General features: G+C 39.6%; 8 protein-coding genes across 11 annotated transcripts; 6 read left to right on the forward strand and 2 right to left on the reverse strand.

Annotated features, from left to right (window-relative positions):
- The first annotated feature begins 674 nt into the window (after positions 1 to 674).
- Positions 675 to 2,574, forward strand: LOC18012837 (metacaspase-1). Its single transcript, XM_006393755.2, has 5 exons — positions 675 to 1,053; positions 1,332 to 1,662; positions 1,741 to 1,861; positions 1,940 to 2,155; positions 2,255 to 2,574. Exons 1-5 carry the CDS (start codon positions 675 to 677, stop codon positions 2,312 to 2,314), a joined length of 1,107 nt encoding a protein of 368 aa, XP_006393817.1. The 3' UTR covers positions 2,315 to 2,574.
- A 142-nt stretch (positions 2,575 to 2,716) lies between these two features.
- On the forward strand, positions 2,717 to 4,886 carry LOC18012970 (golgin subfamily A member 5). 2 transcript variants are annotated; one of them, XM_024151189.1, is made up of 3 exons: positions 2,717 to 2,997; positions 3,269 to 4,100; positions 4,531 to 4,886. In XM_024151189.1, exons 2-3 carry the CDS (start codon positions 3,277 to 3,279, stop codon positions 4,697 to 4,699), a joined length of 993 nt encoding a protein of 330 aa, XP_024006957.1. In that variant the 5' UTR covers positions 2,717 to 2,997; positions 3,269 to 3,276; the 3' UTR covers positions 4,700 to 4,886. The 2 variants fall into 2 exon arrangements, with proteins under 2 accessions (XP_024006957.1, XP_006393818.1); XM_006393756.2 differs by having other exon boundaries at positions 2,874 to 2,997; positions 3,188 to 4,100.
- Positions 4,887 to 5,544: 658 nt separating this feature from the next.
- LOC18011574 (auxin-responsive protein SAUR50) lies at positions 5,545 to 5,920 on the forward strand. The gene is made up of 2 exons (XM_006393757.1): positions 5,545 to 5,733; positions 5,810 to 5,920. The coding sequence occupies exons 1-2, from the start codon at positions 5,545 to 5,547 to the stop codon at positions 5,918 to 5,920; spliced, it is 300 nt and encodes a 99-aa protein (XP_006393819.1).
- Positions 5,921 to 7,687: 1,767 nt separating this feature from the next.
- LOC18011575 (dehydrin Rab18) lies at positions 7,688 to 8,772 on the forward strand. Its single transcript, XM_006393758.2, has 2 exons — positions 7,688 to 8,076; positions 8,187 to 8,772. Exons 1-2 carry the CDS (start codon positions 7,774 to 7,776, stop codon positions 8,529 to 8,531), a joined length of 648 nt encoding a protein of 215 aa, XP_006393820.1. The 5' UTR covers positions 7,688 to 7,773; the 3' UTR covers positions 8,532 to 8,772.
- Positions 8,773 to 10,284: 1,512 nt separating this feature from the next.
- On the forward strand, positions 10,285 to 11,947 carry LOC18012157 (peroxidase 72). Its single transcript, XM_006393759.2, has 4 exons — positions 10,285 to 10,518; positions 10,617 to 10,808; positions 10,905 to 11,070; positions 11,529 to 11,947. The coding sequence occupies exons 1-4, from the start codon at positions 10,285 to 10,287 to the stop codon at positions 11,945 to 11,947; spliced, it is 1,011 nt and encodes a 336-aa protein (XP_006393821.1).
- Positions 11,948 to 12,386: 439 nt separating this feature from the next.
- On the forward strand, positions 12,387 to 14,773 carry LOC18012158 (folate transporter 1, chloroplastic). 3 transcript variants are annotated; one of them, XM_006393760.2, is made up of 10 exons: positions 12,387 to 12,678; positions 12,763 to 12,839; positions 13,064 to 13,140; positions 13,390 to 13,486; positions 13,568 to 13,661; positions 13,740 to 13,813; positions 13,935 to 14,042; positions 14,173 to 14,265; positions 14,401 to 14,468; positions 14,559 to 14,773. In XM_006393760.2, the coding sequence occupies exons 1-10, from the start codon at positions 12,573 to 12,575 to the stop codon at positions 14,683 to 14,685; spliced, it is 921 nt and encodes a 306-aa protein (XP_006393822.1). In that variant the 5' UTR covers positions 12,387 to 12,572; the 3' UTR covers positions 14,686 to 14,773. The 3 variants fall into 3 exon arrangements, with proteins under 3 accessions (XP_006393822.1, XP_024007180.1, XP_024007181.1); XM_024151412.1 differs by having other exon boundaries at positions 13,938 to 14,042; XM_024151413.1 differs by lacking the exon at positions 13,064 to 13,140.
- A 523-nt stretch (positions 14,774 to 15,296) lies between these two features.
- On the reverse strand, positions 15,297 to 16,789 carry LOC18012838 (ribosomal RNA small subunit methyltransferase, mitochondrial). Its single transcript, XM_006393761.2, has 2 exons — positions 16,247 to 16,789; positions 15,297 to 16,096 (listed from the first exon to the last, which is right to left on the reverse strand). Exons 1-2 carry the CDS (start codon positions 16,619 to 16,621, stop codon positions 15,356 to 15,358), a joined length of 1,116 nt encoding a protein of 371 aa, XP_006393823.1. The 5' UTR covers positions 16,622 to 16,789; the 3' UTR covers positions 15,297 to 15,355.
- Positions 16,790 to 16,824: 35 nt separating this feature from the next.
- On the reverse strand, positions 16,825 to 18,489 carry LOC18012839 (WAT1-related protein At3g53210). Its single transcript, XM_006393762.2, has 6 exons — positions 18,281 to 18,489; positions 18,135 to 18,197; positions 17,908 to 18,024; positions 17,436 to 17,838; positions 17,181 to 17,332; positions 16,825 to 17,096 (listed from the first exon to the last, which is right to left on the reverse strand). Exons 1-6 carry the CDS (start codon positions 18,463 to 18,465, stop codon positions 16,910 to 16,912), a joined length of 1,107 nt encoding a protein of 368 aa, XP_006393824.1. The 5' UTR covers positions 18,466 to 18,489; the 3' UTR covers positions 16,825 to 16,909.
- Positions 18,490 to 21,179: the final 2,690 nt, after the last annotated feature.

The raw sequence follows: 21,179 nt of genomic DNA on the forward strand, positions 1-21,179 counted from the left end.
TGCCTCGAGATGGATTGATATCTGAGAGAGGTGGGGGATCGTGGACTCCAATGGTATAATATTTTAGGAAAGCCCAATAAGGCCCAAACATCGAAAGAACTTTTCAAAGACTTGTGCAAAACTAATTTAGCTGTGATTCTCCGAGCCTCCAAATAATACATTCGCAAATCGCAAATAGACGCGTCGTGATCCTAAAGCAAACGACCCGTTTTACGCACAGACCCGACCCGACACGACTTCCTTCCCCTCTTCAAATCGGTTGATCGGCCTCCCGAAATCTTCTTCTGGGTTTGTCATTTAGATTTCCGAGTTTTTTTGTTGCAATTTGGCTATACTCTATAGTTGTTTTTGACTAAAGGTTTTGGAACGTATTTGCGATTGATCGCTTATTTTTTTTCCTTGAAATAGTTGCGACAATCGAACCCGCTTATTGGCTTGCTTGGATTTTTCCTAGTAAAAGTTGATTTTCCTAAAGGAGATTTCTCATGCTGTTTTCTTCCCATAATAATTGTTCACCTAATTCAATGCTTTTTTGTTTTCTTTAAATAAAAACTCAGCGAGTAATGCAAAGGAGCTGGTCCCAGATAAAAATTCTGCAAGACATATTCTCTTCTCAAATCGCCCTTTTAATTTGACTAGTCGTCTTCCTCACGCGTTCTGGTGATCGGAGAATAATGTTCCCGCCACCTTCGTCAAGCTTCTACGCGCCTCCTATGCTGGTGAATTGCTCCGGTTGCCGGACGCCTCTGCAGCTCCCATCGGGCGCCCGATCTATACGCTGCGCTCTCTGCCAGGCCGTTACTCATATCGCCGACCCCCGCACCGCCCATCCTCCTCCTCCTCCTTCCTCCGCCTCTGCTCCGCCTCCACACATCCCCGCGCCTCTCGGTCAGCTTCCTCACCCCCATGGCAGGAAGAGGGCTGTCATCTGTGGTATTTCGTACCGATACTCTCGCCACGAGCTCAAAGGCTGCATCAACGACGCCAAGTGCATGCGACACCTTCTCATTAACAAGTTCAATTTCTCCCCAGATTCCATTCTCATGCTCACCGGTATTGCTTCTCTCTCTCTCTCTCACTCTTGCTGCCTGCTTGCAAACTCCATGGATATTTCAGTTAGCAAATGATCCGGATTCATGCTTTCATTTCTATCTATCTAACACTTGTTTTGCTTAGCTCACTATTACTAGTTTCATTCGAATTTCTCATTTCATTTTATTATCAACTACATGTTCTTAACTAAAATTTGCTTGCCAACAACTTGCTACTAAGAGTTTTGATTGATATGCTTGCAAATAAATTGTTCATCTTATGTAACTCTGTTGGTGCAGAGGAAGAAACTGACCCATATCGTATCCCGACAAAGCAAAACATGAGGATGGCATTGTTTTGGCTCGTACAGGGATGTACAGCAGGTGACTCACTTGTCTTTCACTACTCGGGTCATGGTTCCCGTCAAAGAAACTTCAACGGTGATGAAGTTGATGGCTATGATGAAACGCTCTGCCCTCTGGATTTTGAAACTCAGGGGATGATTGTAGATGATGAGATCAACGCAACTATTGTACGCCCTCTTCCGCATGGTGTCAAGCTCCATTCTATCATCGATGCTTGCCATAGTGGCACCGTCCTGGATTTACCATTCTTATGCAGAATGAACAGGTTTCTAGTCCCTCTCAACCAAGTGAAGTTTGTCTACTTTTTTGTACTTGTTGTTATATATTTTGTTAATTGAAACAGAGCCGGGCAGTATGTGTGGGAGGACCATCGGCCAAGCTCAGGTTTGTGGAAAGGAACAGCTGGCGGAGAAGCCATATCAATCAGTGGATGTGATGATGATCAGACTTCGGCAGACACATCAGTAAGTAGAACCGAATCCGTGTTGCAGTTGTAATTGAGTTTACACACGACTCATGATTGATTGAAACATTTTATACAGGCGTTGTCAAAGATCACGTCTACGGGTGCTATGACTTTCTGTTTCATTCAAGCGATCGAACGAAGCGCGCAAGGCACAACCTACGGAAGCATTCTGAATTCGATGCGCACCACAATTAGGAATACAGGGAATGACGTTGGTGGTAGTGGTGGAGTTGTTACGACTGTGCTGAGCATGCTTTTGACAGGGGGAAGTGGTATTGGGGGATTGAGACAGGTAAAAAATATATCCTTTTTTTTTTAAAAAGAAAAACTTTCTCTGCTGTGTTTGATACAAAATTGGTGGTAATGTGATGTTGTTTCTCTGTTTTGACAGGAGCCTCAACTGACTGCTTGTCAACCATTTGATGTCTATGCAAAGCCTTTCACTCTCTAGTAAAAGGCAACTCCACTTTTTGGCCATATGTCATCTCATGCATGCTCGACGCTTCTGCCATGTAAATGACTCCTCCCCTCAGGATTTGCTTCTCCGCTGAAGTTTGCTTTTCTCTTCAGACTGTGTTGTGGGTTATGCCGGTAACTTATGATTGTTGCTTCACTCACTCTCATTTGTATTTTAACGATGATTATTCATTCACTCTTGTTTCGTTTTACACAATAAGATAAAATCCCCTCCAAGTCTAAAATCCCCTCCAAGTCTTTTCTTTCTTATGTTATTCGGTTAAATTGCAAGTTTGATTGTTTCTGAAGTTGCACATGAAAACGAACTGTGCATGATCATTCCTCCTCGAGATCAAATTCTGGAATTGATGATATCTGAGACTCAGAGTTGGGGGATCGTTGTGGACTCCAAGTTATCATAGTGTAGGAAAGCCCAATAAGGCCCAACCACCGAAAGAAAGCTAAAGAAGAAGAAGAAGAAGGTGTCAAACTAATTTGCTGTGATTCTACTCCAAATAGTTGATTCGCAAATAGACGCGTGTTAATCGATCCTCAAGGAAACGACCCGTTTTACCCACAGACCCGACCCGACACGACTCGACTTCCTTCACCTCGTCAAATCGGTTGATCGGCCTCCCGAAATCTCCGGGCAAAGTTCATCTGTAGCTTCATTTCTGGGTTTGTCATTTAGATTTCCGAGTTTTTTTGTTGCAATTTGGCTATCGTACCATTCACTTCTGCCTTAGCGTGGTTGTTTATTTTGATTTACGGTTTTGGAACGATTGATCGCTTTTGCCGCTCTTTTTTTCGTTCTTGAATTATTTGAGACGATCATCGCCTCTTGAAGTCTTTGTTTTTTCCGTGGAAGATTGCTCCCAAAGTTAAGCGTGGATGGTCATGCTGTTTTCTTCCCATAATGCTGAAGAAGTTGCTTTGTGGGATAACGCAGGAGAGTCTATGGCTGCAAAGGAAGGTGCAGAATCGAACATCATTGAGGATCATGATCTCTGGATCCGAGCAATGCAGAGTAGCCGGTCCAGCATCAATATTCTGCAAGACAGGTTCGTAACTGTTGAGGAATCTGCTCTGGTTTGCAAGCAAGTCTCACAAAAGGAGACTGATATTCTCTGGAGACGAGTGAAAACCGCAACAGCGTTACTGACCTACCTGAAATCAAAAGCAACAACTCTGGCTGCTGCGGATTTGGCTCAGCTGTCACCTGCAACCGACCAGCTCGAGGTTGATGTGCTTGTCAATACTAGTTGCTTTCCCGTTTCTGGATTGTTAGAGAGCATTGCCGACGCTCAGCTAACGATGGAGACTGGTAGGAGACAAGGATCAACAGATGAAAATGATGGGACTTATGTCACTGAGATGCTGAAGCATGTAGAGACCGTTACAGGCGTGATGGAGTCTCTGGCTAGGCGTGCCATAATCGCAGAATCCGAAGCCGCAATTGAGAAAGGGAAGGTTATGTTAAGTCAAGAAGAAATCCAAAGAAAGGTTGGCCAAATCGACAACATGTCCATGAAATTGGAGGACATGGAAAAGTTTGCTCTTGGGACCAGTAGTATTCTCTGTGAAATGCGGCAGAGGGTTGATGATTTGGTCGAAGAAACGTCTAGACAGAAGCAAAGAGCTACGGAAAATGAGCAGGAACTCTGTCGTGTCAGGAGAGACTTTGAGTCGCTTAAATCCTATGTTACAAGTCTCATCAGCGTCAGAGAAACACTCGTCTCATCGGAGAAGCAGTTCCAAACAATCGAGAGACTTTTTGAACGGTGAGTTCTAAGCACTTTCCATCTTTTTATTTGAAAATAGAAAAGAAAAAAAAAAGTAATCATCATTTCCATTAAATTGCCTACTCATAGTCATAGTGTCGGCTCTAGAATAAATTATGAACTTTGATTATCTTTCCCGGAAGATTTTGGTTTCCGTGAGAACACTTGACTCGGGTTGTTGATCACCATTCTAGAGCAGATACTCATCATCGTAATCAAGTCCGCATTCATGGCTAGCTGCTCTATTGGTTATTAAAAAAAAAAAAACACAAGTCATCCTTGGGATTGGAGATTATTGAGATGTTGCTAGTTTTAGGTGTTTAGTAGTCCCAAAAGCTTTATCCTTGTGTGGTGTGCTAATTAGGAGTCAATAATTACTTTCCGATTGTGATTGTCGAGTTCATGGTGGTGTGGTTTTTTGGTGAAGCAGGCTTGTGGCAAAGACAACGCAGTTGGAAAGCGAGAAAGTGCAGAAAGAAGCAGAGGTTCAGAAACTATTGGAAGAGAATGTAAGACTGACGGCTCTTGTTGATAAGAAAGAGGCGCAGCTTCTGGCCATGAATGAGCAGTGCAAAATGATGGCCCTAAGCTCCATGTAAAGATTGAGAGATTTGCTATATTATCATCTCTCTTCCACATGTAAACATAAATGAAACCCTCATTTGATACAACCGCCGTTTTCATCCTTGTTTGTATGTATACCAAGAAAAATATTGGGAGACTCTTCTTATGTGATTGTACACTCCCCCCTGCACACGAAATGAAATTACATAGTGGATTGGCATAAACTTAGCTTGCTCCAGGGTCTAGGGTTTCTAGGCTTGATAGGATTGGTTGAGATCTTGGGAGGTTTGGTCGGACCGGTAATGATTGGTGGCTGAAAAGATGCGGCTGCACGAGACTGTATGGGCTTTCTGTTAGAATTCCGTTAATGGGGTTTTGTCTGTAATACATCATTGCTCTATTTCTTTCATCCACAGAACATGACTAGCCGTAGTCGCCCATCTTCTTCTCCTCAGCAAAATTGAAATTCCTCTTATATATTATTTATTATCATGTGGTAGTAAGTACATGTAACATCTTCAGTCATCACTGTGAATTTACATGATCTTGGTTAATTAAGACAAGGGGAACTCGCACTTACATTTTGTCACACAGATTGATCGATGAAGCTGCAAAGTGTAGTTGGATGTGATTATATATATTACTTATTTCTTATTAAGGTCTAATAGTTAAGAGTGTTGCACATGGTGAGTCCCATAACGTTGAAACATCATGTTAATTCTCTATGTATGTATATGTGGGTGCAATTGACATGTCTTCGACACAACTGTATATATATACATGTGTGTTTTGTGGATATAAATATGAGTCACCACTCTCTCTTTATCCAAAAGGAAACAAAAAAACAGAGAGCCAAACCAAAAAAAAAAGGAGCTTTGAGATGGGAGTAGAAAGGGGAAGTAGCAAGGGTCTGAAGCAGATGCTAAAGAGATGTTCGAGTTTGGGGAAGAAGAGCAACGTCAACGTTAACATTAACGGCGTCCCCAAAGGTCACTTCGTCGTCTACGTTGGTCACTCCAGATCCCGACACGTCATTCCTATCTCCTTCCTCACACATCCCATTTTCCAGGTAAACTTTCTATTATATATGTATAAGTATCTCCTTTGCTCTCAAGCCTCTCATTGTATACTCTTTGATGAATCAGATGTTGCTGCGACAATCTGAGGAAGAGTTTGGGTTCTGCCAAGACAATGGCCTAACCATCCCTTGTGATGAAAACTTCTTTCGCTCTCTCATCTCCTCCATTAATCCCTGACATGACAATAAACAATCGGTGTCTATGACTATGTATGTAACTACTTGTGCATATATTCTCCTCCTTGGTTCTCTCATGTATTAATACTATAATATTGCATGTCATTTGAGAGGAGTATAATTTACGTTACGTACCTACTTTTTTTTTTTTTTTTTGACCTCGCATTATTATTTGGAAAATTCTAAAACCAAAAGCTAGAGCAATATTGTTTCGACTACAGAGGGAGCAAGGACAGATCACATAACTACATTTGCCTCTCTTTCTTTATTTGTATATTCTGATTGGAACCCCCAAATTTTGTCCTTTTGCAATTATAATATCATCCCTAACTAATCACACGGAATTTCGCCCTCGACAGCCATGGGTCACATATAGCTCTCAACACACGACCAAATTTTTTGCAAGTTTAAATAATTAAAACAATTATAGTTCTTGTTCGCAGATTTTTTTGATGCATGTTAAAGTATTCGAACATATGTTATATATTACAACATTTTGAGAATTTTTATCTTTATAAATAGTCTACACTACTTCACTCCCATGTAAACGCGCATGGATATGTCTACACACGACAGATGACACTAGACCTACCTTGAAAGTGGAATTTATCCATGAAGGTGTCACAGATAAGCCATTATGCCCTTGTCATATAAGAACAACAATGCTATAGTTTAACTTCTTCATTTTTAGAACTTGGTTTTCACTTCATGTAAACAAATTTAAAAGAGGTGGCATCTTGCCACCACCACCACAAACTTCAAATACGACAAGATTTTTTTCATGTCATTATTTATTAAGTTTGAGATTAATTTGTAAACACTATTGATAGAAGAAAAAAAAAATTGCAAAACACTAATTTTATATCCACATCGCATAAATTCCGGACACTTGGCTCCCAATGTATGATTTCATCATGATATTAATATTGATATCATCATGTTTTTTTTTTAAAAAAAACAATGGATATCAATTATTTAATCATTCATATCGCGATGGAAAAATCAACTTGGTACAAAGTAATTAACTTTCCATTCTGAAGTTGCTGTTCGTTAAAAAGAAGGAAACGTTGGGCCAATATTTTAGTTGGAATTGAAGGCCCATGATTAAGTAGACTAACGTAGCCCATTACGACTAACTCGGTCCAAAAGAGAGGCTAACGCGCCCAAAGCACTAATTTGATCCAGGTGAAATGACAAAAGCCCAAATCTCTCAGATGCATGCAAGTTTATTTCGAAAAATCGAAAACTACTCAATCTCTTTGTATGGATTTAATAACGATCGATATACGTGTATGGAAATAATAATCTACAGAAACAAGATGCCCAAAAGAAAAGAATTCTATTTAATCCAAACAAGACAATTAAAGGCACAAGGGATACGTGTCAAAATATATTGGATAATTTATTAGTAGCGACCGACGCAAAGAAAATGGACAGATATTTTTTTGTTCTTCTACCGACGTTATAGAAAGAAAAGGACAGATATTTCTTTTGCTTTGCACCGGCAGATCACTAGATATCACCCCCCCCCCCCCCCCTGTCATGGGATCGTTAGAACACGTACGTACTTTGAAAGCTAGTTAAAATATCTATCTATCCACTCTCTTTACTTTAGTAATATCCTCTCGCTTTACTTACGGACACGTGTCTCGAAGCACCACGCCGACATTTTCTACTGCTGTCACGTGTCACGTTCCATAATTTTTAATACGTGATCCATATCCGAAACTGGACTATAAAGCTACCTTCCATGCGCTAACGAACCTTCATCAATCAATACTCTACTATCACATTACAAAACAGAGATAAATATACTGAAAAGTGTTTGCTTAGAAGAAGAAAGAGAAGAACAAGATGGCGTCTTACCAGAACCGACCAGGAGCTCAGGCCACTGACGAGTATGGAAACCCGATGCAACAGTTGGACGAGTACGGTAACCCAATTGGCGGTGTAGGAGCGACCGGAGGAGGAGGAGCAGGTTATGGAACTGGTGGAGGATACGGCGGAGGAGCCACTGGTGGCGAAGGATACGGAACGGGAGCCTTGGGAGCTGGCGCAGGAGCTAGGCACCACGGTCAGGAGCAACTCCATAAGGAAGGTGGCGGTGGTTTGGGAGGAATGCTTCACCGCTCTGGATCCGGATCCAGCTCTAGCTCGGTATATATACATATTAACATTCGTGTGTTATAGATGCGACGTATTTAATTTTGTGTATATGAATTCTTGTTCTATATTAATAATTCTGATTATCATATATTCATATATAGGAGGATGATGGACAAGGTGGGAGGAGGAAGAAGGGAATAACTCAGAAAATTAAGGAAAAGTTGCCAGGTCAACATGATCAGTCTGGTCAATCTCAAGGGATGGGAATGGGAACTACCACCGGTTATGATGCTGGAGGTTACGGCGGCCAACACCACGAGAAAAAGGGAATAACTGATAAAATTAAGGAAAAGTTGCCAGGTCAAGATCAGTCTGGTCAATCCCAAGGGATGGGGATGGGAGCTACCACCGGTTATGATGCCGGAGGCTATGGTGGAGAGCACCATGAGAAGAAGGGGATGATGGACAAGATCAAAGATAAACTTCCTGGTGGTGGTGGTCGTTAAGCTGAATACTATTTAAACTTTGTATACATATAAAATATAAAAATAAAGGAAACTCAGTCGTATATGGTCGTTGTACGTTTGCTTTTATGTCTCTACGTCCTGCGATGTGTTGTATTCGAGTGTGAGAGAGGAGTGTGTATGAGCGTGCAGTTGGCTCTTTTTATGTTCTTGACATGTATTTATTTCTCTACTTGCTTATCTATGTATACGTATCTTCCTTTTTAACGCTTGTTTCAATTTATCTTTCTTGTTTTTTTGTGCCTAAACATGAATCCTATGTATACATTTTTCGTAACACACACGATTGGGCAAACTGTTAGTCCGAGAACCTTAAGCTTGAATTAGGCCCGTTACGGAGCTTCGTGCTTTGTCGCTATATCGGGCGGACTGAGAATTGGAGAAATTGGGCTGCTGGCCTTTTCTTTATTTCTAAATGCAGGCGAAAACTTCGCTTACAAGAACAATATTCAGAGAAAATACATTTATGCAATTTTATTATCGAAGCTGAATAAAAGACCCAAAAAATTACCCATTGAACCAAAATTTTATCTTGTGATGTGTTGCTTATCGTAATTTGTTCTTCTTTGTTGCACGAAAACAAAAGGAAAAATAGTTTGGTTGGTTTTGTGAGGGAGAGCAGTTGGAGCTGTTTCTCAATGATTTTGTCATTATCTATACCGTTTTTATGTCTTTGTCCTACTACTCTAGCAACCGTATCTGTTTCTTAAGCACACAAGGATTGTTAATTTTGCTTTCTCAATAAGCAGTATTTTCTTTTGACCAACTTGTCAATGGTCAACCAAGTAAAAACAATACAGGCGCAACTGTGTTGCGTAGCTTATTTTTCAGGCTAATCTCTTAACTTTAATATGAAAAATCCATGGAAACATCTTTTCCGTTTGATAAAGATTTGACTAAATTAAAGATCTGATTTAATGGGGAATACGTGTAACGAAAAGTCCACATTATTGATTGGAAATACATGTAAACAACAAGATGCTTGTTACACAAAAAAAAAAAACAACAAGATGCTTGCCGCCAACGCCAAGGGACTCTTCAGAAAGATTTGGTTCGAGACATTTGTTTGGCTCGTCGAGAACATCCAAAATTTAGTAATTGTCGAGGGAAATAAAATCCTGAGAACCTCTTTTTTTTTTCCCCTACATTATTGGGTAATAGACATTTTTAAGTTTATTTTCAAACTTAATAGCACTAGTTTATAGTAGCACTAAAATGATTCAAAAATAATTCTAATTTAAAAAACCAAATCTTAAATAGAAAATAAAGAAACCAGACATAATATTTTTATTTTATTGTATCTAAAATAAACAAATATTTTACATAACTAGTTGTGTTATTTTCGGAATTTTAATTGATGTGTTATGTTTAGAAACTAAACTATTTTTTTTTTTTTAAAGTATTTCTCTAATTGATTTTATTGTCGTTCGACTTATTAAGAAAACCATAACAATACCAAAACCAACTGCAAATATAATTATGATATATGACATATGAATTGCATACATGGGGAATACAACAAAAGCCTAACAAATCCTGTATTCATACCAATCCTTAAAAGAATAATGTATCCATCTAACCCAATATCAAAAATTAGTTACCAACTCCAACGTCTTTCTCATATGTCCACATAGTCTAACCTATAAATGAAATCATTTCTATCACACAAAAAATCACCAGCTTACAAGAAACCCAGTTAAACCCAACGAGTCATCAAGAAAAAGAAATCCAAAAAATGGCCAAGTCATTGAATATTCTCATCGTAGCTCTCTCCCTCATCGCCTTCTCTCCTCTTTGTTTGTGTTCCAAAGCCTACGGAAGTGGCGGCTACCTCTTCCCTCAGTTCTACGATCACTCGTGTCCTAAAGCTCAAGAGATTGTTCAGTCCATTGTCGCTAAAGCATTCGCACATGACCCTCGCATGCCTGCCTCCTTGCTCAGACTTCATTTCCACGATTGTTTTGTCAAGGTTTTAAGCTTAGCTACATCATTGTTTACTTTAACAATATATACATGCAGGAAAAGTTGTAATTATATATAATTTTATTGTTGTGCTTGGTATTGTAGGGATGTGATGCTTCCATACTATTGGACAGCAGTGGAACCATAATCAGCGAGAAACGATCAAACCCTAACCGTGACTCAGCCCGTGGTTTCGAGCTCATCGAAGAAATCAAACAAGCCTTAGAACAAGCATGTCCTGAAACAGTTTCTTGCGCTGATATCTTGGCTCTAGCCGCTAGAGACTCAACTGTCATTGTAAGTCATCACGATTCACTAAAAACACAAATTTACTTGATCGTTAATTATCATTACGAATTTATTAATTCGACAAATGGACATATATACATATAGACGGGTGGACCGAGCTGGGAAGTACCTCTAGGAAGAAGAGATGCAAGAGGAGCAAGCTTGAGTGGTTCCAACAATGACATTCCTGCTCCCAACAACACTTTTCAAACCATCCTCACTAAGTTCAAGCGTCAAGGCCTCAATCTCGTCGATCTTGTCTCCCTCTCTGGTATATACCCTTGCTCTATCTATCTTAATTACGCAAGACACATTGAAAGAGCTTACCTATAGTAATCAACCCATGTTCAAAAACTCATCTTGCTAAAAAAAAATATGTTCAAAAACTCGTAAGAAAAACCCCATATTTTATTTTTATTATTTCTGCCTTTTTATATTATAAAAAGTATTGTTACATTAACTTTTAAAAAACAACATCTACGAATATGTTAAGGGGGCGTAGAACCAGATTGATAAAAACCATAGTTTGGTGATTTCAGTTTGCTAGTACTATAGTACTAATTCTTCCGATGAGACATGGATTAATATACGATCAGTCTACTACTTAGCAAATTCATTTTGAATTTTGAGTTAGAAATCACCAATAAAACTTATAACACATTAATTTGTGATTTTTAAAAGAGGTTACAATAGTTGTATGTAAAAATATACAATGTATATGATTTGTAGGAAGTCACACGATTGGAAACTCGAGGTGCACAAGTTTCCGGCAGAGGTTATACAACCAGTCTGGCAACGGCAAGCCAGATCTAACACTTAACCAATACTACGCCTACGTGTTGCGTAAGCAATGTCCTAGATCAGGCGGTGACCAAAACCTCTTCTCCCTCGACTTTGTGACGCCGTTCAAGTTCGACAACCACTACTTCAAGAACCTGATCATGTACAAAGGGCTACTGAGCTCCGATGAGATTCTGTTCACGAAGAACAGAGAGTCTAAGGAGCTCGTGAAGCTCTACGCTGAGAATCAAGAGGCGTTCTTCGAGCAGTTCGCGAAATCGATGGTGAAGATGGGGAATATCTCTCCGTTGACTGGCATGAGGGGAGAGATCCGGCGAATCTGTCGTAGGGTTAACCATGCTTATTAATCATATATGATCTCTATGACTAAAATATATATATATATATATATATATATATATCTATATGATTTTCATGCATTTGGTTTTGGTATGGACGTGTCATTGGTGTGATTGAGTTTTTGGTTTATATGTAGAGTTTTATTTCTTTTGGCTTTCTTTGTATTAGTGTGTATTTGGTGTTTGAATATTTATGAAAACTAAAGTGATCCTATTTCATATGACTGATTTGCTTTACTTTACTTGCAAATCGGCTTGTGATGGCACGATGGTCTTGGACTCTTGAGGTTATATGGCATATCGGTGCTGAATATATATAACTAAAACGTGCATTCTGAAGTATTGGGGCCATTTTTGAATTTAGTTAAAGTATGGGGGAGTTTACGTGTTATTTTAAAGTGTTGGGCCCTGGGCAGTTTTAAAAATATTCCAGGATTTTGGGGACCTTGAGTTTTAAAAGCTTTGGACGGAAACTCCGAGTCGGAGATCGTACTAGAGGACGGCGAATCTTTCATCGACTGTCCTTTCGCTTCCTTAACGCGACAGAGATGTGTTCTTTAACTCCCGAATTGCCTTTGTAAGCAATCGCGATTAGGTCGGATTGATAGACTTGATTGTATCCAAGGATCCTTTTATGGCGGCACCGTGGCAGTGGGAAAACGCCACCGCCGGCGCCGTCGCTGGATTCGCCACTGTCGCCGCTATGCACCCTCTTGATGTTGTCCGCACGAGATTCCAAGGTCTCTCCTTTCACTTGTGTGAACTTACCAAAAACTCGATTCTCACTTATCGATTTGTCAAAAGTTGCTCACTTGATTGAACAGTCAACGACGGTAGAAGGTCAATTCTCCCGACGTACAAGAACACAGCTCACGCTGTCTTCACCATTGCCCGTCTCGAGGTTTGCGAGAAGAAACTCTCTTACCCTTTTTGTATTGAGTCCGTTTGTGTTTTCGTATTTCCTTTTCTATGCAATGTGGTCGCCTCATCACTTTCCACTTTGTTAGTTTATCGATTAGAGTAATGAAGGACTCCAATCCACGCTTCTGGTTCATGTGTTTTGTGAGTCATCACCTTTTTCTTTGCTTTAGCTGATATAACTCATTTGGTTTCAATCTTCCGTAGGGTTTGAGGGGACTTTATGCAGGTTTCTTCCCTGCTGTAATCGGTTCTACTGTTTCATGGGGCTTATACTTCTTTTTGTGAGTGTTATATTTGTTTTGCACACATCTTGCATTATGTTTTATTATCAACCAAAAGCTGTGATTCGGCTTGTCAAGTGAAGAAAGGCTTCTCCTTTTTGCCTACCTTACACTTTTTTCTCGTAGGATGTTGTTGCGTTAATACTGTTTTTGATCTCTCGCCAACACATATCTGTTAGGTCGTGGAGTATCTACCTCTTTTTTATTTTATTTTTACCGGTGGATCTTGTTTAAATGATTTGATATTAGCTATGGAAGAGCCAAACAGAGACACGCTCGAGGCAGAGAGGAAGAGAAACTCAGCCCTGGTCTTCACCTTGCTTCTGCTGCTGAAGCAGGAGCCTTGGTGAGTATAACAGACACCATAAACATCTCATTTCTCCTATGGTTTTCCGATCTTGACCTCAAACTTATTATGATATTTCAGGTGTGTTTATGCACAAATCCGATTTGGCTTGTCAAAACAAGATTACAGCTGCAAACACCTCTTCATCAAACCCGACCATACTCGGGGCTATTAGGTCTGCAACTATGCTGAAGTAGTTATATTTTCATTCTTTTAGTGTTCTTTTGTGAATGTTTTCTTTTGTAAATTTCAGATGCCTTTAGAACCATAATGAAAGAGGAAGGACCCAGGGCGCTCTACAAGGGTATCGTCCCTGGCCTTGTTCTGGTTAGTTACTATCCTGATAATAGAAGTACCACAAGATCCTCAGGTTTTGGAACAATCGAAAAGGGTCTTGCAGATGAAAAGATTTACAGATTTTGGGTTGATTCTGATTTAGTTTATTCAGCAGGTTTCTCATGGTGCTATTCAGTTCACAGCGTATGAGGAACTCCGTAAAGTCATTGTGGATTTGAAAGAAAGGAGAAGAAAATCAGAATCCGCTGATAAGATATTGGTACAGAGTTTCCCTTCTTCATAGCCTGCATTTTGATTCTTTTCGTTACCTATTTTTTTCTGCATCACGGATATAATATTCTCACACACTCCCTTTGCATTTTTTTTTTGTTTTGGTTTGTTTTCTGTAGAACTCGGTAGACTATGCTGCACTTGGCGGCTCCTCCAAAGTCGCTGCAGTTATTCTTACATATCCATTTCAGGTTATTCGAGCACGATTACAGGTACCTGTTTATGATGTCTTCAATCTTATTAACATTAGCTTCAAATCTAAACTCCTTGAACTCCCATAGTCCAACCTCTGATCTTTAGCAAGTATTTTGAGTATTCCATAAACATCTCTCTTTGCTTATGTTCAGCAACGGCCTAGTACTAACGGAATTCCAAGATATATAGACAGTTTGCATGTCATCAGAGAAACCGCAAGGTTAGAGCATAATCATTTTGGTCTGGATTGTGTCTGAAAATATGATAATTTTGGTTAAATCTTACTTAATCATCACTTGGGTTTCTGCAGATTCGAGGGTCTCAGAGGTTTCTACAGGGGACTAACGGCTAATCTTTTGAAAAATGTGCCTGCTTCTTCCATCACATTCATCGTCTATGAAAACGTCCTGAAATTGCTAAAACGGCCTCCAACATGAAGAGTAGATCCCTTTTTTTTGCTAATGGAACTTGCATACATAGAAGGAGACTTGTCACGCCCAAAATCAAAATCATTCTTTTCATATACATACATAATACAGTATTAAGTGCCTTGGAATACATCATGGCTCAAAGTAACGATCACAGCGAAAGACTCTCGCATCTTCAGCAATCGGTTGAGCTGACAATACGGCCAATTTTCTGGTGGGGTGGCTTTACAGTCTTGGACCTCTTGGTCATACTAGGTTTCGTTGATTAGTCCAATGAGTTAAAGAACGGCCCACAAAATAGTAAAAAAACTACGTGATGATAGGCACGGCATGTAGAGAGAGTGTAAAGCTCCGACTCCGTATCCCAAATTGCGATTATCATATCTTCCTCTATATCATAATTGCGTTTACTATTCGGGTTCATCTTAGTTATTCCGCCGAGATCGAGCAAAACCCACCCCCGGCTTTTAGGGTTTGTTGCTTGCATCCGACGAAATACTTTTTTGAATTTTGTTCCCTCGTCTTTTTTTCTGCACTATTCGAGATGAATGTTCACTCTGCTGTTTATTTGTATTAGCAGAGGAGGATCGAGAATAGCTATCATCAGATGTTGTCTTTAATTGTCAGAAGCCGGTGATATTATGCTATGGCTCTTACTAGAGAGAATGAGTAGTATTGATTATTCGTGAAGATCCATTGGTAAGGAAGTAATATCATGGAAAAAAATGCCAGCTTGGTTAAACAAAGAAAGCAAATGTAATAATTCACCATGAGAAAGCTTGGATGGTCTCTTCTCTTGGAACCCATTCGAACTCAGAACTCCAATTAACCTTTCCTTGAACATACTACTAGCATCTGTATCCAAACACAATGAATGATTTATCCAATCTTCATCTTCGTCTTTAGCTTCTTCAACTTCACTGTCAAAATTACCACATTTCTGGTTCATAACTCCAACCTTGGCACCATTCCTCCCAGCAGAAAAATTCAGCAGCTCAATGACCTTCTTCTTCTGCCTAAACATGGAACCAAGCGTCTTATTCTTGTTCCCGAAACACGTGCGAGTAAACGCCAGCCATTCTTGAACATCAACATCTGGTTTAACCTCCTTTGGCCTGATGATAACTAGAGATGAATCAACTTTAGGGGGTGGAACAAACTCTCTCTTACTCACATCCATGACGAATTGAACATCAGCTACCAACTTCACGTTCACGGCCAATCTGTTGAAATCGGAGTCTCCCGGATTCGCCAAGAGGCGGCGGGAGAATTCCTTTTGGAGCAAGAGCGTGGCGCTGCGGAAGGCATTGGAGCCGTAGACAAGCTTCGCTACAAGAGGGGAAGATATGTTGTACGGAATATTTGCCACCACGAGATCAAATTGAGGGAAATCTGTCTTCAGGACGTCTTTCTGAATAATCTGTAAGAGATAATTCTATATTATATATGTAGAGTAGGCAGATAGAAAGACTTGTCTCTGGGCAATTCATCGAACAGTTTGTGTGCGAGAAAAACGGAATATCAAAGAAGACTGGTAATTTGTTTAACAAAGAAAGAAGGGGCATTTTACCGTAAGTTTATCTTCAAGACCATGGTCGGCAACCCTTTTGCCGAGAATCTCCACCATACGCTTATCTATCTCGACGGCGACGACATTCTGGGCAGCTTCTAGAAGCTTCATCGTGAGATTTCCAGTACCAGGTCCGATCTCCAAGACTGTATCGGTCGGCCTGACATCGGAGATTCGGACAATGGCGTCGAGGATTCTGTTGTTGGTAAGAAGGTGTTGGCCTTTGCTCTTGTGCAGAAACAACCCATCCTGTTCCTTCTTCTTCTCCACTTGACCACTCCACGAGTGATAATTTCGTCGGGAAGCTAAGTAGTAGGAGCTTGCTGATTTGACTATGCCCAGGGTTTGCGTTTGCTTCTTCAATCCAAGAATCATCACTTTTTCGTTATGTCAGAAATCTTCCTTCCTTCATTTTACAAAACAACATTGCGTCGTTACCTCTTCTTCTTATACAATCCATTGCCGATAATTTATTCCTTTACTATATATCTACTATAGGAAAAACAAAAATAACTCAAAATTAAATTTACGGAAATGCAAGTACAACAACAGAATTAGATTCAAAGAAAGCAAAGATCTTTACCCACAAAAGAATAATTGACGACATCAAATTAATCTCCACCCCAAAAAAAATTTAACATATTGATTATGGTGTAATTTTTATTAGTCTCCAATTAATGGTTGAATGATAGAAGATCTTGGCTTATTATTATGATTGTTTCCTTCATCACCAAATTCTTCTGATGCAGAAAAAATCATGTGTTGCTGTTGGCAAAGAGCTTCCTTCTCCCAACTCTTTCCCATCACAACCAAGTACAGTCCACATATGATTAGTATTGCCCCAATCAATCTGCTTACAAGCAAACATTATAAATGTATAAGATATGACATTATTATCATTATTATATATATTGAGTAGAACCAACAAACATACCCTCCAAGGTACAAGTGTTCGCCAAGAGCAAAAGTGGCTAGAAGAGCAGCAAGTAAAGTTTGAAGAGGCAAATACGCTGATACAAACAGAGGTCCTCCTCTCTCCACTACATATATCTGTATTGCAAACACCATCCCTGAACCCACCAATCCCTATATATATATATATATACTAAATCAACTAAATAAACACAATATGTATTTAAAGAAACAAAAAAAACACAACAACCTTAATCTACAAAAAAAAACCCCTTACAGTGTATAGCAACGCGTACATCTCTCTTCCTGATTTTATCTTCCAGCTCTCTAAATCTCTCTCAAAATAAGCAGAGATGCCAACGATCTGGAACACGGCGAAAAGGCAAGAGTAGGAGACGAAGGAGTATCGGGCAGGGTACCTTTTAAGCAATGGTGACTGCAACACAATCCAGCTTGACCAGCATAAGCAGTGACCCATCAAGCAGACACATCCCAACGTCCAGTTCTTGTTTTGTTCCTCTGCTTCTCCAGCATTTGTAGGTTGGTCCATTGAACGCAGACTCGGTTGGTAAATGGTTGGCCCTTTATAGAGCGTTATAGCCAACGAACCTGCGACCGATACGAATGTGCCCACCACTTTGGCTACACCATCTCTCCTCTTCAGTTCTACCTTCTCTATTCTACAATGGTGTTTCATATTATATTACTGAGGTATGAGTGAAAGTGAGAACTTTATAAAACATACATACCCGAGCAATGCGGCCATGAGGAATGAAACAGCAGGAACAGCATTCTCAGTTGCTGATGCGAATGTTGGAGAGGTATTGTCCAATCCAAAGATGTAGAATCCTTGATTTAATGTTATGCTATAAGGCATTAGCCCCCACCAAAAAAAAAAAAAAAAAGAAATTTAATCATTGGACTTAATGATAAGTCTCTCCGATCTAAAATCCAAGCTTTAAGAGAGAAATCGTACCCAACAAGTCCAAGAAGGAAGAACTGAATCAGTAAACTGGTGGTCATCCTCGGCCTTTCTTTTCTGTTATTAGAATATACAAATAACACTAATAATCAGAAAGATTATAAAAATTGGAATAAAGAATATTTAAAGAAAGTGTATACTTTTCAAGGAAGAAAGCAGAGGGAGCAAGAACAGAGAGAGCTATGATGTTTCGGTAAAGTGGGAAGATGAGTTTGCTGACTCCCAAGTTTAGGGCGAATCTCATGATCACGTGATTCCCGGCGTAGCCTGTCTGAAACACCGCCATCGCTATGTGAAGCTTTGTTCTTTCCGGTACCGGAGACATCTTTCTCCGCCGGAGAGATCTGTTTTTTTTTTTTTTTTCCTTTTTAAGTGGTTTCTTGATACGACAAAAATAAGATAAGACTGTCATGTGCTGGTTGTCACGTGAGATGTGGGGTATTATACAAATTTCAAAGACGGCGTGTCGTTCGACCTGCGACGGGGAAAACGACAGGCGGTTTTTTCCCGAAAACGTTTTTAACAGTTGAAACGACGTAGTTTATCGAAGCGGAAGTTGAAGCGGAGTAGATTTGTAAATTTGTAAATTTGTAATGTTTGGTAAGATTTCAAATCCCAAGTTTGAAGATTCACTCATCATTAGAATTTATGGAATAGCCGTATATTATTTTTTTTAGGGTATTTCTAATGATCAAATATAATTGAAATCGTATTAGAACATTTTAACCACTAATTTTTTTAAAAAAAACTAAGCAAACATTTGAATCATAAGACCACGGAAAATTAGTTCTTGTTGGAATATTCTATTTTGAGGGTTTTTATTCAAATTTTTTGAAAGAATTATCAAATATTAGTAGTTTTACTGGTTGTTGTTGTTGTTTTTTACAAGAGACTAAACTCCAAAGTTAAAAAAAAAAAGACTAAACTCCAAAAATTATGGTTTGAATCTAAGGCTAGGAAGGACTTGGACACTAACAAATAAATGTATAAACGTCGGTAACGATTAACGAAATTTGAGATTTTTTTTTTCATATGTCCTTTGGTAAAAAAAACAAAACTGAAAAAATAATGGATTTGTTATAAACAAATGGACTTTTAGTAACCGGCCCATTAACCATCAGGTTAATGTCTCATGGCCTATTGGGGTTTCTGATATATTAGTTATGTAATGTATATATACACTGCTTGTGAAAATAATAAGATTAAAGTTTTTCCCTTAATAAGTTATCAGCACAAAGCTCAACTTCAAACGATCATATCTCTAAAAATACAAGGAGTTAGAAGGCGATCTACATATCATTTTGAAGCCCTGGAAGAGAAGAATCTAGTGGTGAAAACCGCTCCTCAATCCGACACGAGACGCGTCCTCACGACTCAAAACAATCGGCGCTATCCCACCTTAGCGGGTGATTCTTTCCAAGCGGTGGTTCCTCCATTGTAGCAGCTGTTCGTCCTCCCTTCTGGCCATCATTCTCAAGAGTTTTCAGTAGATATCTGTGGTCTTTAGCTCCCAGATCATAAGCCGGTCAGAAATCCATTTGGCGAAAAGATATGCAAGACAATATGGATATCATTGTGGATAGTGGATCGAACCACACCATTCTAAAAGACAAGAATTACTTCATAAATTTAGTAATCAAAACCGCAAACATTAGCACTATAGCGGGTTGTTCGAGCTTAATAGAGGGCCATGGCCAAGCTAATGTGTTGTTATCAAATGACACATATCTAGACATCTCTGATGCCTTATACTCACCCAGTTCTAAGAGAAACCTATTGAGTTTCAAAGACATAAGATTGAATGGTTTCCATATCGAAACTCAGGATGAAGGGAACAAAGAGTTTTTAATTATCACTAAAATGATAAATGGCCATAAACAAGTTTTTGAAACTATACCCGCCGTATCTACTGGCATTTACCATGCTAAAGTCAGTATGATTGAGGCTAATGCTGCTATCAAAGCACGTTTTTTAGATTACACTATTTGGCATGATCGCCTGGGTCATCCCGGTGCGAACATGATGCGTAAATTAGTCCAGAATTCTAAAGGGCACAGCCTTAAACCAAATGGTATTTTCCCTCAGCACCTCAAGTGCACAGCTTGCTCACAAGGGAAACTGATTACCCGACCTTCACCAGTCAAAGTGTCTAAAGAGACCTTGAACTTTCTGGAAAGAATCTAAGGAGACATATGTGGACCAATTCACCCACCTTGTGGGACATTCATATATTTCATGGTCCTCATTGACGCATCGACCCGCTGGTCGCATGTCTGTCTGTTCTCTTCTAGGAACCAGGCTTTTGCTAGGTTATTGGCCCAAATCATCAGATTACGAGCCCATTTTCCAGACTTCCCATTAAAGACTATACGTCTTGATAATGCTGGTGAATTCACTTCCCAAGCGTTTAATGAATATTGTATGTCCATGGGGGTAAGTGTTGAACATCCCGTTCCACATGTCCATACACAAAATGGATTAGCTGAATCCTTCATTAAACGAATTCAATGGGTTGCTAGACCATTACTCATGAGGTCACAACTCTCGGTCTCAGCTTGGGGACACGCAGTCTTACATGCCGCTGAACTAATACGCATACGACCATCTAGTGAGCACAAATATTCACCATCCCAATTGCTAACGGGTCATGAGCCAGACGTCTCCCATATTAAAACATTTGGGTGTTCAGTCTATGTACCCATTGCACCACCACAGAGGACTAAAATGGGACCTCAAAGGAGGATGAGAATATATGTTGGTTTTGATTCTCCCACCAACATAAAATATCTCGAGCCAACTACAGGAGATCTGTTTAAAGCCAGATATGCAGATTGCCGATTTGATGAATCGGTATATCCTAGATTAGGTGGTGAGACAGACAAGCTGGTAAAAGAACTTTCATGGAATCAAACATCCACACAATGGCAAGATCCTCGGACTCTAGAATGTGATTCAGAGGTCCAAAGAATTATACATTTACAAAAGCTAGCTAATCAATTGCCAGATTCCTTTGCTGACCCGAACAAAGTTACCAAATCG

The sequence above is a fragment of the Eutrema salsugineum genome, unplaced genomic scaffold (genome assembly GCF_000478725.1).
Source record: "Eutrema salsugineum unplaced genomic scaffold, Eutsalg1_0 scaffold_6, whole genome shotgun sequence".
NCBI lineage: Eukaryota > Viridiplantae > Streptophyta > Magnoliopsida > Brassicales > Brassicaceae > Eutrema > Eutrema salsugineum.

Coding starts and splice junctions, on each gene's coding strand:
- LOC18012837 (XM_006393755.2), top strand. CDS start 675: ATGTTCCCGCCACCTTCGTCAAGCTTCTACGCGCCTCCTATGCTGGTG. Junction 1,054..1,331: donor TTCCATTCTCATGCTCACCG/GTATTGCTTCTC, acceptor CTGTTGGTGCAG/AGGAAGAAACTGACCCATAT. Junction 2,156..2,254: donor GTATTGGGGGATTGAGACAG/GTAAAAAATATA, acceptor CTGTTTTGACAG/GAGCCTCAACTGACTGCTTG.
- LOC18012970 (XM_006393756.2), top strand. CDS start 3,211: ATGGTCATGCTGTTTTCTTCCCATAATGCTGAAGAAGTTGCTTTGTGG. Junction 4,101..4,530: donor ATCGAGAGACTTTTTGAACG/GTGAGTTCTAAG, acceptor TTGGTGAAGCAG/GCTTGTGGCAAAGACAACGC.
- LOC18011574 (XM_006393757.1), top strand. CDS start 5,545: ATGGGAGTAGAAAGGGGAAGTAGCAAGGGTCTGAAGCAGATGCTAAAG. Junction 5,734..5,809: donor TCACACATCCCATTTTCCAG/GTAAACTTTCTA, acceptor TTGATGAATCAG/ATGTTGCTGCGACAATCTGA.
- LOC18011575 (XM_006393758.2), top strand. CDS start 7,774: ATGGCGTCTTACCAGAACCGACCAGGAGCTCAGGCCACTGACGAGTAT. Junction 8,077..8,186: donor CCGGATCCAGCTCTAGCTCG/GTATATATACAT, acceptor ATTCATATATAG/GAGGATGATGGACAAGGTGG.
- LOC18012157 (XM_006393759.2), top strand. CDS start 10,285: ATGGCCAAGTCATTGAATATTCTCATCGTAGCTCTCTCCCTCATCGCC. Junction 10,809..10,904: donor CTAGAGACTCAACTGTCATT/GTAAGTCATCAC, acceptor ATATACATATAG/ACGGGTGGACCGAGCTGGGA. Junction 11,071..11,528: donor CGATCTTGTCTCCCTCTCTG/GTATATACCCTT, acceptor TATGATTTGTAG/GAAGTCACACGATTGGAAAC.
- LOC18012158 (XM_006393760.2), top strand. CDS start 12,573: ATGGCGGCACCGTGGCAGTGGGAAAACGCCACCGCCGGCGCCGTCGCT. Junction 13,141..13,389: donor TGGGGCTTATACTTCTTTTT/GTGAGTGTTATA, acceptor ATTTGATATTAG/CTATGGAAGAGCCAAACAGA. Junction 13,487..13,567: donor CTGCTGAAGCAGGAGCCTTG/GTGAGTATAACA, acceptor ATGATATTTCAG/GTGTGTTTATGCACAAATCC.
- LOC18012838 (XM_006393761.2), bottom strand. CDS start 16,621: ATGATTCTTGGATTGAAGAAGCAAACGCAAACCCTGGGCATAGTCAAA. Junction 16,097..16,246: donor GTCTTGAAGATAAACTTACG/GTAAAATGCCCC, acceptor TATCTCTTACAG/ATTATTCAGAAAGACGTCCT.
- LOC18012839 (XM_006393762.2), bottom strand. CDS start 18,465: ATGTCTCCGGTACCGGAAAGAACAAAGCTTCACATAGCGATGGCGGTG. Junction 18,198..18,280: donor TCTGCTTTCTTCCTTGAAAA/GTATACACTTTC, acceptor TTCTAATAACAG/AAAAGAAAGGCCGAGGATGA. Junction 17,097..17,180: donor GAACACTTGTACCTTGGAGG/GTATGTTTGTTG, acceptor GCTTGTAAGCAG/ATTGATTGGGGCAATACTAA.